This window comes from Heteronotia binoei, chromosome 16, assembly GCF_032191835.1.
Source record: "Heteronotia binoei isolate CCM8104 ecotype False Entrance Well chromosome 16, APGP_CSIRO_Hbin_v1, whole genome shotgun sequence".
NCBI classification, from domain to species: domain Eukaryota; kingdom Metazoa; phylum Chordata; class Lepidosauria; order Squamata; family Gekkonidae; genus Heteronotia; species Heteronotia binoei.
The window spans coordinates 53,813,175-53,825,518 of NC_083238.1; the positions used below are offsets into that span (position 1 = coordinate 53,813,175).

At 48.6% G+C, this 12,344-nt stretch overlaps 1 protein-coding gene across 1 annotated transcript in view; it reads left to right on the top strand.

Moving 5' to 3' along the window:
* Positions 1–11,017, top strand: part of WDR75 (WD repeat domain 75) — a 43,544-nt gene extending 32,527 nt beyond the window's left edge. Inside the window, exons 16-21 of the mRNA XM_060257244.1 lie at positions 544–639; positions 1,678–1,847; positions 3,604–3,663; positions 4,237–4,377; positions 6,330–6,421; positions 10,644–11,017. Of these exons, the coding sequence (XP_060113227.1) occupies positions 544–639; positions 1,678–1,847; positions 3,604–3,663; positions 4,237–4,377; positions 6,330–6,421; positions 10,644–10,857 (773 nt within the window). The 3' untranslated portion in view covers positions 10,858–11,017. The remainder of the gene's footprint in view (positions 1–543; positions 640–1,677; positions 1,848–3,603; positions 3,664–4,236; positions 4,378–6,329; positions 6,422–10,643) is intronic.
* The last annotated feature ends 1,327 nt before the right edge of the window (positions 11,018–12,344 follow it).

Below are 12,344 nucleotides of genomic sequence, written 5' to 3' on the forward strand. Positions count from 1 at the left end.
CGATATTGGATAAAGGCACATGGGCCCAGTAGGATTTCTGATTGGCCGTTAAAGATCTAGTTGGCGGGGCAGGTTAAAATAGCATTGTTTCAACAGCAGCTGCCGCCTCAATTGTTGGTTTTAGTCTCTCCTCTTTCCCAGTGTATTTTTTTTTAAAAAAATTAGCACTCTTTCCACCTGCACATAGACTTCTCTGGCTTCCCCTCCCGCGGCAGCCATGTTGTGATTGGCTCCACCTCCTGTGGCAGCCATTTTGTGGTTACGCCCGGGGCTTCTTTTTTGGTAGAAAAAGCCCAGCAGGAGCTTATTTGCATATCAGGCCTTCATCAGACTTCCAATGGTGCCCATTGACACAAAAAATTGGGGGACTCCAGATCTAGAATATTTTAGCTTATGCTATTTAACTCCACTTTTAAAGTCAGCTTGTCTAATGGCTGGACTTGGACATTCCTGAACAGGTCTCCTGTATTTCACCTTCTTTGAGCGTTTTCTTGAGCGTCTAGCTCTGTGTGTCATATCTGGTTGTTTTCTTTTGCCCTTCAGTGGAATGGAGCGCCCAGTTGAACGTCCTGGTTCTGCAACCCGACCGCCTGTCCGAAAACATTGCTGCGATTTCGTGCCTCTCGGAATATTCGGACTGTGAGTACAAAGGCTCCTTTGATTTTCACCAGAGACGATTGGCCGTGGCCACATCAACCTACAGCCTAGGAAAATATTTTATTTCTTTAGAACAGAATTCCACCTGAAACAGCTCTTTTAAAAATAGAAAATGGAAACTATGCCATCTGAATCAGAGTCCCTAGCCCTCCCCAGCATCGGGCATCCATCCGTAGAACGTTCTGGGTATCGTTTGGAAAAAAAAGATGCACAAAAGCTGCCTTAGATCAATCAGACAGACCAGTGGTCCCTCTAGCTCAGGGGTTCCAGTTTGATTATAGTGGTTAAGTGCGCGGACTCTTATCTGGGAGAACCGGGTTTGATTCCCCACTCCTCCACTTGCACCTGCTGGCATGGCCTTGGGTCAGCCATAGCTCTGGCAGAGGTTGTCCTTGAAAGGGCAGCTTCTGGGAGAGCCCTCTCAGCCCCACCCACCTCACAGGGTGTCTGTTGTGGGGGAAGAAGATAAAGGAAATTGTGACCGCGCCGAGACTCTGAAATTTAGAGTATACGGCAGGATATAAATCCAATATAAATCTTTCACTTCTCAAACGAAGCCCACTGGAGGCTTGGAGAATGCATTTAAAGTTGCTTTCTTTTCCACTCCCCATCTGTTTGCCTGTCTTCCTTCCTCCCTTCCCGTCTTGCAGCTCTCAGATGTCTGACATTTATTCTATGTGGCTCTTACATTAAGCAAGTTTGGCCACCCCTGTAGTAGAGGCTGAGCAGTTTACTGTTGCACTGTAGGTAGAATTGCAAGATGGCTTAGGTGGGGATATTAGCAATTGGATCCAACACCCAGTCCTGTACCCACGGTGTGGGTGGGGAGAGCAGCATGGGAGAATGCCAGACACACCCCCAGTCTGAGAGGAGCCTGTGGTATGGCTGTCCAGTTACAGAGCATTTCTGCACACTGAGCGCAGTCTTCACTCCTGAAATCTGCCCGAGGGAGAAGTTGTAGTGTTGACTTGCCTGGATCTACCGTCTGATTAATTTTCAAAATTCCCCTTCTCTCCTCAGTGTTTGTGTTTAAACCCAGTGAGCCGCGGCCTTTGTGTATCCGGAAGCAGCTCTGCAGGGGTAGGGTTCGGTGGGCCGTCTTCGTGCCCAGAGATGTGCCGGAATGCATCGCCTCAGGAAAATACCAGTGGCTTAACCTGTCGCAGTTCTACTTCCTGACCGAAACGCAAGTGAGTAAAGAACCGGTCAACTGGAATAAGGTTGTAAACGCCAAGCAGGACAGAGAGTCCAACTGAGATGATGTCATCTCTGTAGGCCGTTTCATTGTACCACCATTAACCCCCTTTATCAGAACAACAGCTTCTGTGAAATGGGTTAGGACAAGAAACAGATGTTTGTTCAGACACAGGGGCAGTGGTGCTCTTGTATTCTTCGTGCTCGGAGGGGCAAGAGTGGGAGGGCTTTTAGAGTTCTGGCCCCACTGGTGGACCTCCTGATGGCCCCTGGGTTCTGTGACACAGACTGTTGGACTGAATGAGCCATTGGCCTGATCCAACATGGCTTCTCTTATGTTCTTCTTTCTGGGGCAGGGATGCTGTGTATTCTTGGTGCTTGGAGGGGCAAGAATGGGAGGGCTTCTAAAGTTCTGGCCCCACTGGTGGACCTCCTGATGGCCCCTGGTTCTGGCCACCGTGTGACACAGAGTTGGACTGTGTGACCCATTTGAGTCTCAGAAGCTCATACCCAGAAAATCCTGTGGTTTCTAAAGTGCTCCTGAACTCGAATCTCACTGTAGGCCAACACGGCCAATCTCTGTGTCACATAAGAACAAAACAGAAGCCCTGTTGGATCAGGCCAGTGGCCCATCCGGTCCAACACTCTGTGTCACTTAAGAACAAAAGAGAAGCCCTGTTGGATCAGGCCAATGGCCCATCCAGTCCAACACTCTGTGTCCCATAAAAACAAAACAGAAGCCCTGTTGGATCAGGCCAGTGGCCCATCCAGTCCAGCACTCGGTGTCCCATAAGAACAAAACAGAAGCCCTGTTGGATCAGGCCAGTGGCCCATCCAGTCCAACACTCTGTGTCACTTAAGAACAAAAGAGAAGCCCTGTTGGATCATGCCAGTGGCCCATCCAGTCCAACACTCTGTGTCACTTAAGAACATAAGAGAAGCCATGTTGGATAAGGCCAGTGGCCCATCCAGTCCAACACTCTGTGTCACATAAGAACATAAGAGAAGCCATGTTGGATGAGGCCAATGGCCCATGCAGTTTAACATTCTGTGTCACATAAGAGAAGCCATGTTGGATTAGGCCAGTGGCCCATCCAGTCCAACACTCTGTGTCACATAAGAAGAAGATGATGATATTGGATTTATATCTTGCCTCCACTCCGAAAAGTCTCAGAGCAGTTCACAATCTCCTTTACCTTCCTCCCCCACAACAAACACCCTGTGAGGTGGGTGGGGCTGGAGAGGGCTCTCACAGAAGCTACCCTTTCAAGGACAACCTCTGCCAGAGCTATGGCTGACCCAAGGCCATGCCAGCAGGTGCAAGTGGAGGAGTGGGGAATCAAACCCGGTTCTCCCAGATAAGAGTCCACACACTTAACCACTACACCAAAATGGCTCTCCAACACTCTGTGTCACACAGTGGCCAGAAAAAGCAGGTGCCAACAGAGCCAGTTTGGCGTAGTGGTGAAGTGTGCGGACTCTTATTTGGGAGAACTGGATTTGATTCCCCACTCCTCCACTTGCACCTGCTAGCATGGCCTTGGGTCAGCCATAGTTCTGGCAGAGGTTGTCCTTGAAAGGGCAGCTGCTGTGAGAGCTCTCTCAGCCTCAGAAAATTTAGTTGATTGTAAGCCTCTCTGATTCAGAGAGAAGGGGGGGGTATAAATCTGCAGTCTTCCTTCTTCTTAAAAGATGCCTCTGTAGGGAGGTCTGTTGTGTCGTAACCCTGTCTTATTCATTCCGAATCCCCAGGAGCTGCTGACCTTAAGCACAAGGACCCCAGAGGAGCGGCTGACACCTTCCAGCAGGCAGGTAAGGCTTCGAGAGAAAGCTGGCAGCATGTCCCGAAGGACTGGGAGTCCATTTTGTGAGGGTTAATGGGAGCTGTTCGGGATTTTTAAAACGTTGAAATCTAAAAAAATAATTAAAAGTTGCTGAGGAGTCACGGGGAGTCTCTGTGTCATGCAGTCCAGGGACTTGCAGTGAAGGGAGGGAATCAGAGATGGGTCAGCGGCAGAGCATCTGCTTGGCATGCAGAAGGTCCCAGGTCCAATCCCGGCCATCTCCAGGGGGAAATCAGATGGCAGGCGATGTGAAAGACTTTGGCTCATACTTGAAAATATTGGTCAATATTTGTGTTGCTTCTTAACAAATTTTGAAGATGTTACCAGCCGTGAAAACCTGAAATCTTTAAATTTGGAAGACCTTCCGTTTAAAGTGCCAATTCTGTTTATGTTTAAAATGCCGATTTTGTTCAGGTTTAAAGTGCTGGTTCTGTTTAAAGTGCCGGTTTTGTTTAAAGTGCCGATTCTGTTCAGGTTTAAAGTGCTGGTTCTGTTTAAAGTGCTGATTGTTTGTTCCTGGTGTTTACGCGTCACTTCTCAGCTGGCCACGGAGGAGAGCCTCCCTGTGACTCCATTTTACCTACTCCTGGGGAAGCACCAGCAACAGACGAAAGAGACCGCTGAAGGCGGGAGGGCACCAGCCCCAACGACCATGGCACAAGTCTCCCCAGCCGTCAAAGAAGTAAGAGAGCGAACCTTCTGCTTTTTGCTTGCTGAGTAAACTAGTTCTATCCTGCTGGCCCGAAGCAGAGAACAAAATAATTCAGACCCAACAAAATAACAATCTGTAGAAAGCATAATTGGTTAGATTCATCTAGATAGCTTCATTGAGGATCGGTCTGTCTATGGCTGCTAGCCATGGTAAATGAAGAACCTCCAAGTTCAGAGGCACTCATCCTCTGAATCTCAGAGCCAGGAGGCAACTTCAGTGGACAACCTTGGCCCTTGTGTCCTGTTGTTGGGCCTCCAAAGGAACTGGCTGGCCACTCTATGAGACAGGAGGCTGGTCAAGATGGACCACTGGTCTGATCCAGTTAGCCTTTCTGCTTATGTTCTTATTAGGGGAAGGCCTCAGCTTCTGTATCCTGTTCTTGGCCCTCTAGAGGAACTGGTCAGCAAGTGTGTAAGACAGGATGCTGGACTAGATGGACCATTGGTCTGATCCAGCAGAACTCTTTTGATGTTCTTATGAAGGCCTCAGCCTCTCTGCCCTGTTGCTGGCCCTCCAGAGGAACTGGTTGGCCACTGTGTGAGGCAGGATGCTGGACTAGATGAAACCCTGGTCTGATCCAGCAGGACTCTTCTGATGTTCTTAGGAAGGCCTCAGCCTCTCTGTCCTGCTGTTGGCCCACCAGAGAAACTGGTTGGCCGCTGTGTGAGGCAGGATGCTGGACTAGATGGACTACTGGTCTGATCTAGCTGGGCTCTCCTGATGTTCTTATCCCTCTAAAAAGCCTTGTGATTTTTTTTTTTAAAAAAAACACCTTTTCCTAAGCTGCAAATAGGCTGACCAAAGTGAGATTCCCAGGGATGCAGGAGCCACTGCAGAAGGGTCCCTGTCCCAGATACCTCCATGGCCCTTGAATCCAGAGCTGGGCCACAGAGGAAGAACGGATAAATTCCTACGGCAGAAAAGAGATTCCTCCTATATCATGTGCCCAGACCCTTCAGGGTTAGCAGCAGGGGTGGAATTCTAGCAGGAGCTCCTTTGCCTATTAGGCCTCACACCCCTGATGTAGCCAATCCTCCAAGAGCTTACAAAAAAGAGCCTTGTAAGCTCTTGGAGGATTGGCTGCATCAGGGGTGTGTGGCCTAATAGGCAAAGGAGCTCCTGCTAGAATTCTACCCCTGCATAGAGCCCATCTTTTGAAACAGCTGCACTCTCCAGGACTACCTACGTCTTCTGGAGATCAGTTGTAATGCTGTGAGATCCCCAGGTCCCACCTGGAGGCTGGCAACCCTAGGATATGGCTCAGCAGGAGAGCCTCTGCTTGGCCCACAGAAGGTCCCAGGTTCAATTCCCAGTATCTCCAGGTAAAAGGACCAGGCAGGAGGTGATGGGAAAGGTTCAGCTTGAGTCCTTGAAGAGTGGCCGCCAATCTGTGTAGCAGGGGTGGAATTCTAGCAGGAGCTCCTTGGCATATTAGGCCACACACCCCTGATGTAGCCAATCCTCCAAGAGCTTACAAGGCTCTTTTTTGTAAGCTCTTGGAGGATTGGTTACATCAGGGGTGTGTGGCCTAATATGCAAAGGAGTTCCTGCTAGAATTCCGCCCCTGGTTAGCAGTATTTCTAATAGCTCCTGGAAGCCAGTTGAAAACGTCATTCTGTGTTCCACGCAGCCCAGCCAAGCCCTTTGTTTGGTGCCAGCCCAAGACAGCATCTGCTGCCTTAATGGAATCTGAAGTCACTCAGCCGCCAGTTATTTCAGCCACGCCTTTTCCTTTCCGGCAAAGGGCAGCTGGAGAAACCAGCCTCAGCAGCTGAAAAGCTCTCTTGGCGTCGCAGCCCAGAGACACACGATGGGTGCTGGGGAGGGGAGGGGAGGATAAACGCTGAATGGGATCCCTTGATAAAATTTCCATTTTGCTGAACCTCTTCTTTCTTTTTTTTCTTCCCCTCCCTTCCTTTTAGCTGCTTCGCACTCCAGCCCACGTCCTGCCGTCTGCTTCTTTCCTGTGTCCAATTTTTATTAACTCACTGCTGGTCCCCAAAGCAAATGCCAGGTAAGGAACCAACAGAGCGGTTCTCGAAAGGTTGGGTGCTTTAAAATGGAGGGCTGTTTGGTGTAGAGAGTCAGTTTGGTGTAGCGGTTAAAGTGCGCGGGCTCTTATCTGGAAGAACCAGGTTTGATTCCGCACTCCTCCACTTGCGGCTGCTGGAATGGCCTTGCGTCAGCCACAGCTCTCGCAGGAGTTGTCCTTGAAAGGGCAGCTTCTGGGAGAGCTCTCTCAGCCCCACCCGCCTCACAGGGTGTTTGTTGTGGGGGAAGAAGATAAAGGGGATTGTAGGCCACTCTGAGACTCTGTCCTTGAAAGGGCAGCTTCTGGGAGAGCCCTCTCAGCAACACCCGCCTCACAGGGTGTTTGTTGTGAGGGAAGAAGATAAAGGGGATTATAGGCCGCTCTGAGACTCTGTCCTTGAAAGGGCAGCTGCTGTGAAGGCCCTCTCAGCCCCACCCATCTCAGAGGGTGTTTGTTGTGGGGGAAGAAGATAAAGGGGATTGTAGGCCGCTCTGAGACTCTGTCCTTGAAAGGGCAGCTTCTGGGAGAGCCCTCTCAGTCCCACCACCTCACAGGGTGTTTGTTGTCGGGGAGGAAGGGAAAGGAGATTGTAAGCTTCTCTGCGACTCTGATTCAGAGAGAAGGGCTACGGTCTTCTGCGGTCTTCTTCTGTTTTGTTTGGGATGGGAGGCTGGCAGAGGAATCAGGTGGCGGTCACGGGTCTAGGTTTTGCCCAGCGTTCTGTCTTACGATGTATGTATAGTTTTCATGGGCTCTTAACACTGGCCTGGCAGACTGGAAACAGAAACTGTGCGTTACTTCAGAAAATGTGGGCACCCCCACTTGGATAGTGGCAGCAAACAGCTTTTCTTGGCCGGTTCCAGCCAGATTGGTGGTCTTTCTTCGAGCTAGACTTTGGGAGGTCGAGATGGGAACTGGCAGGGCAGATTTGGGCTGTCATCCTCCAGGGTTCTTTCCCTTTTTGTGCTTAACCATGGAGCTTTCGCCCTGACCTGGATAGCCCTGGCAAGCCTGACCTCATCAGATCTCGGAAGCTAAGCAAGGTCAGGCCTGGTTAGTATTTGGGTGGGAGCAGGCCTCGGATTCGGTGGGAGCTCACAGGAGCACAGCGCCTGAACCTTTCTGAGAGTTCCACCTCCTCCTTCTGAGTTCCTCCTCCTTCTGAGAGTTCCTCCTCCTCCTGAGAGTTCCTCCTCCTCCTTCTGAGAGTTCCACCTCCTCCTTCTGAGCTCCTCCTCCTTCTGAGAGTTCCTCCTTCTCCTTCTGAGAGTTCCACCTCCTTGTCCATTGAATAGTAGGTGCAGCTGCATAACAATCCCTGGATGGGCTCAACCACCCATTTTTCTACAAAGTAACCCCTGGATGTGACTAACACATGGATCACTGTGGCTAGAACTGACTGGCCCAGGAAAGGACGCAGCTGATGCTCTGGCCAGAACTGGGCAAAAGCACTCCAAGCCACTGCAGCCTCCTCCTCCTCCCCACCTTGAATAGTAGGTGCAGCTGCCTCACAATCCCGGGATGAGCTCTGCCACCTATTTCTCCACAAAATGACCCCCGGGTGGGAGACCACCAAGAAATTCTCCAGGGTCACCACAGGGAGGGAGGTTATGGCAAGCCACCTCCAGACGTCCCTTTCCCTGAAAGTCCTACACGTTCGTTCACCATAAGTTGGCTATGACTTGACGGCAAAATCTACAATAAATGGAGTTTTCAGATCGGAAGCGGGTGAGGGTTGGGTTAGGGTTAGGGTTAGTTGGGAGAGGACGAGTGATGGTGGTTGCAAGGGAGAGAAGCTCAAGGGGAAAAGAAACAGGAAGAAGGTTATTGCTGAAAGTTTTTGCTGAGGGGGGCGGGTAGTTTACAAGAACAGCCATGAAAGAAATAACTCCTGAGGACCAAGCTCTGAGCCATTGAAACCAAACAGCTGCTTTCTGCTTGCCACAGAAGGCCACAGGGTCAGTTCATGAACCACCTTCCCAGTTCGTACAGGTTCATGGTTCGGTTTGCAGTTCAACCTCGAACCAAACCGTAGCGATGCGGTTTGCGCCCGCTCCGTGTCATCCGGCCTGTTAAATGTTCCCCAGCATGAAATCTGGCCTGCGTACCTGATGCTAACATGTCAAGGAGAAAATTTTGAGAGCTATCCTTTTCCTTGACCTGCTAATGTACGTATAAGAAATATCTTTTTAGAAGGGGTGTTCGTGAAATTCTCCCCAAGTGTTGTCTGAAGCGCTAAAGCTCAGTCGTGGGTATCTGACAGCGAAGGGTCATTTTGCACAAAAAGAGGTGCTGGAGCTCATTAGCACAGCTCATTTGCATATGCCACACACCCCTGACATCCTCGGAAGGTGGACTACGTTCTGTCAACTAAGCATCTACCTTAAAATGCTTCTTGAATTATAATTGTCATAATCAAACCTTACTGCCATCCTACTTCTAAAATTATTTTCTCCTATGTGGCCACAACGGCGTGACGAAGTTTTCCATCTGCCTGCTTTTTATGTTTTGGTTATTTCCCCATTTTTTTTGCAGGGGAAAATATTAGAAAGTTTGTCAAATCTTAAGAGGTTAGCAAAAATCTCACAGGGGGGGGGGGGGGTTGTACAATAAAGCCCAGAAGCAAGTATTCAGGGTGGGGGGGAGCGCGGGGGTTGAGAAAGAAAGAGCACAATAAAACGTAGAGGTTCTAGAGCTCCTATCCAAAATGAGGTCTGCCTGATAGGAACATCTGTGTTCGCTCAAGAGGCACAAATAAGCACAGGGCTTTTTTTTGTAGCAGGAACTCCTTTGCATATTAGGCCATGCCCCCCTGATGCAGCCAATCCTCCTGGAGCTGACAGTAGGCCCGTAAGAAGAATCCTTTATTTTTCACAAACGTTTTGTATTATGAAAAGAAAGAAAAGGGCACTACAGAAAGCAGTAAACCAATATATACAATGAAGTATAACCTAAACATTAAAATTTACATCTTAGTCGAAACTGACAATAATTACCGTATTTTTCGCTCCATAAGACGCACCTGAGCATAAGACGCACCTAGTTTTTAGAGCTGTTTGTGTGAATTTAGAGGCATTTGTGTGAATTTTTTGCAGTATTCGCTCCTTAAGACGCACACACTTTTCCCTCCACTTTTTTGGGGGGAAAAAGTGAGTCTTATGGTGCAAAAAATACTGTAATACTGATAGATCCAAGCGGGCAGCCGTGTTGGTCTGAAGCAGTTGAACAATGCAGGAGTCAAGTGGCACCTTTAAGACCAACCCATTTTTATTCAGAATGTAAGCTTTTTTTTTTTCATCGTCTGATGAAGTGTGCTTAAGAACACAGGAAAGCTTACGTTCTAAATAAAAATGGGTTGGTCTTAAAGGTGAAACTTGACTCCTGCTTTGTTCAAATAATTAATACTGTGGGGAGGAGAATCAAGTCAAACAGAAACTATACTTCAGGAGAGTAAGATGTTCCTGTATACAGAACGCTTGTTGATTGAATACACGGGGTCATCTTCAAATTTTTTCAAGTACAAGATCCCATTTAGCAAAGAATTTCTGGGCAGCTGTTACTGGGTCGTTACCATCTAAATCAGCAGTGATTTTGTCCATTGTTATGTAACCCCATAGTTTTAGGAGCCAACAATATAGAATCATAGAGTTGGAAGGGACCTCTAGGGTCATCTAGTCCAACCCTCTGTGCAATGCAGGAAACTCACAAACACCTCCCCCTAAATTCACAGGAACTTCACTGCTGCTCAAATGGCCATCTAGCCTCTGTTTTAAAACCTCCAAGGAAGGAGAGCCCACCACCTCCCGAGGAGGAAGCCTGTTCCACTGAGGCATCCTTCTAACGGTCAGGAAGTTCTTCCTGATGTTGAGCCGGAAACTCTTTTAATTTAATTTCAACCCACTGGTTCTGGTCCTACCTTCTGGGGCCACAGAAAACAATTCCACACCATCCTCTAAATGACAGCCCTTCAAGTACTTATATACTCAGATTTTGGGAAGATTTCCAATTTTGAGCAACAATGGATTTAGCTGACGTTACAAGAGCCCTTTAAGCTCTTGGAGGATCGGCTACATCAGGGGGTGTGGCCTAATATGCAAAGGAGTTCCTGCTACAAAAAAAGCCCTCACAATAAGTAATCATACCATGGCTGTCGCTGCGTCTCACCCGTTTTTATTTATTGGTGTTTGATTTCTTTTTTCCTTAGCCGTGCTGAAGAACTTCCTGATGAAGCAGAAATGGAAAGCGACAGCAAAGAGGATGAATCCGAAGAGGAAGGAGGGGTGGTCAGCGACGCTCACGGCCAGGTGCCGGAGGCCACGGAGAGTTTGGGTGACGTCGCACCCAAGTTGACAAAAGCCCAAGAAAAAGAGCTGCGTAAATTGAGGAAACTGGACTACAGCTGGGTATCGGCCCTCTAGGCGGACCGTGTTTCTAGGCACTTTGGACTCTTTATATTTGTGACCAAGAATTGAATCAGATTTAGTTTTTGCTAATAAAACGGTGCTTTCCAGGATGCGGTGGCAACGTTCTGTTGCCAGTTAACCGCGTATTCCTGCAGAGAGTAATCTAAGGCCGTTATTTTGGTGATACTTCAGTATACCTGCGCAGAGGTCGTCTTGTGAGGGAGATGAGGCTTGATTTCAAGACAAGACAACGACTGCAGATTTATACCCTGCCCTTCTCTCTGAAACAGAGACTCAGAGCGGCTTACCATCTCCTATGTCTTCTGCCCCCGCAACAGACACCCTGTGAGGTGGGTGGGGCTGAGAGGGCTCTCACAGCAGCTGCCCTTTCCAGGACAACTCCTGCAATAGCTATGGTTGACCCAGGGTCATTCCAGCAGCTGCAAGTGGAGGAGTTGGAAATCCAGGGCTATTTTTAAGCAGGAACGCAGCTCCGACTGGTTTGGTGTGAAGGGGTGTGGCCTAATGTGCAAATGATTCCTTGCTGGGCTTTTCCCACAAAAAGCCCCATATGAAACAATCAGGGGTGTGGCCTAATATGAAATTGAGGTGTGGCCTAATATGAAATTGAACTGGGGATTCAAACCCAGTTCTCCCAGATAAGAGTCCGCACACTTAACCACTACACCAAACTGGCTCTCTTCTTGAATTGTAATTGTCATAATCAGGTCCTTCTGAATTTAGATTCTGAACGAGGTCCAACTCATCACAAAGCATGAACCTTTTAAGTTGCTTTGGGAGCAGATTTCGTTGTCTTCTAAATCAGTTTAAAACTTTAGCATGAGGGATCGGTACCTGTGATGAAAGGCAATGGGATTTAATGCACTTAACCCATAAATCTGCATTCTTTAGATGTCTAGAAACGCTTGAGGCAGAATTTGAAAGGTGGGCCTCCAAGCTCATCTGCATTGTTGTATTCCAACAGCAGAGGTCAGGTGAGTCGCAAGGCAAGAGGTGGCTTGGGAACAAAGCAATTTGACAGACGTACACGAACATGTCACACCCAACTAATTGCTTCAAACAGCAACACTGCCCTATTACCTCTCCCCCCCTCGCCCTATGGCAAGCCTCTTTTGAAGTCGAGGGGAACGGCAAAAATTGTAATCAGACGTGGAAACTGTTAAAAGAAGAAGAAAAGTTTTTTAAAACTTCCTCCAGGCATTTCTTTAGTTCCCGTGTAAGTTAGCTATATTAGTTAAACTATGTCGGTATACAACTGGTTCACAGGGCCATGAGCCCTGACGAGGAGCTGGAAGGGTTAACAGACCTGGAAGAGTTGCCAGCCAGTTCCTCAGCTGAACAAACAGCAGCTGGCCCATCAATCACTCTCCAGGCACCAGTGTCAGCTGTTGATGATCAATCTCCTCCTCCCATCTCAAGAGTTCGAAGCAGGCTCCGGAAAGAACTTTCAGAGCAAAGACATGAGGCACACAGATGCTTCA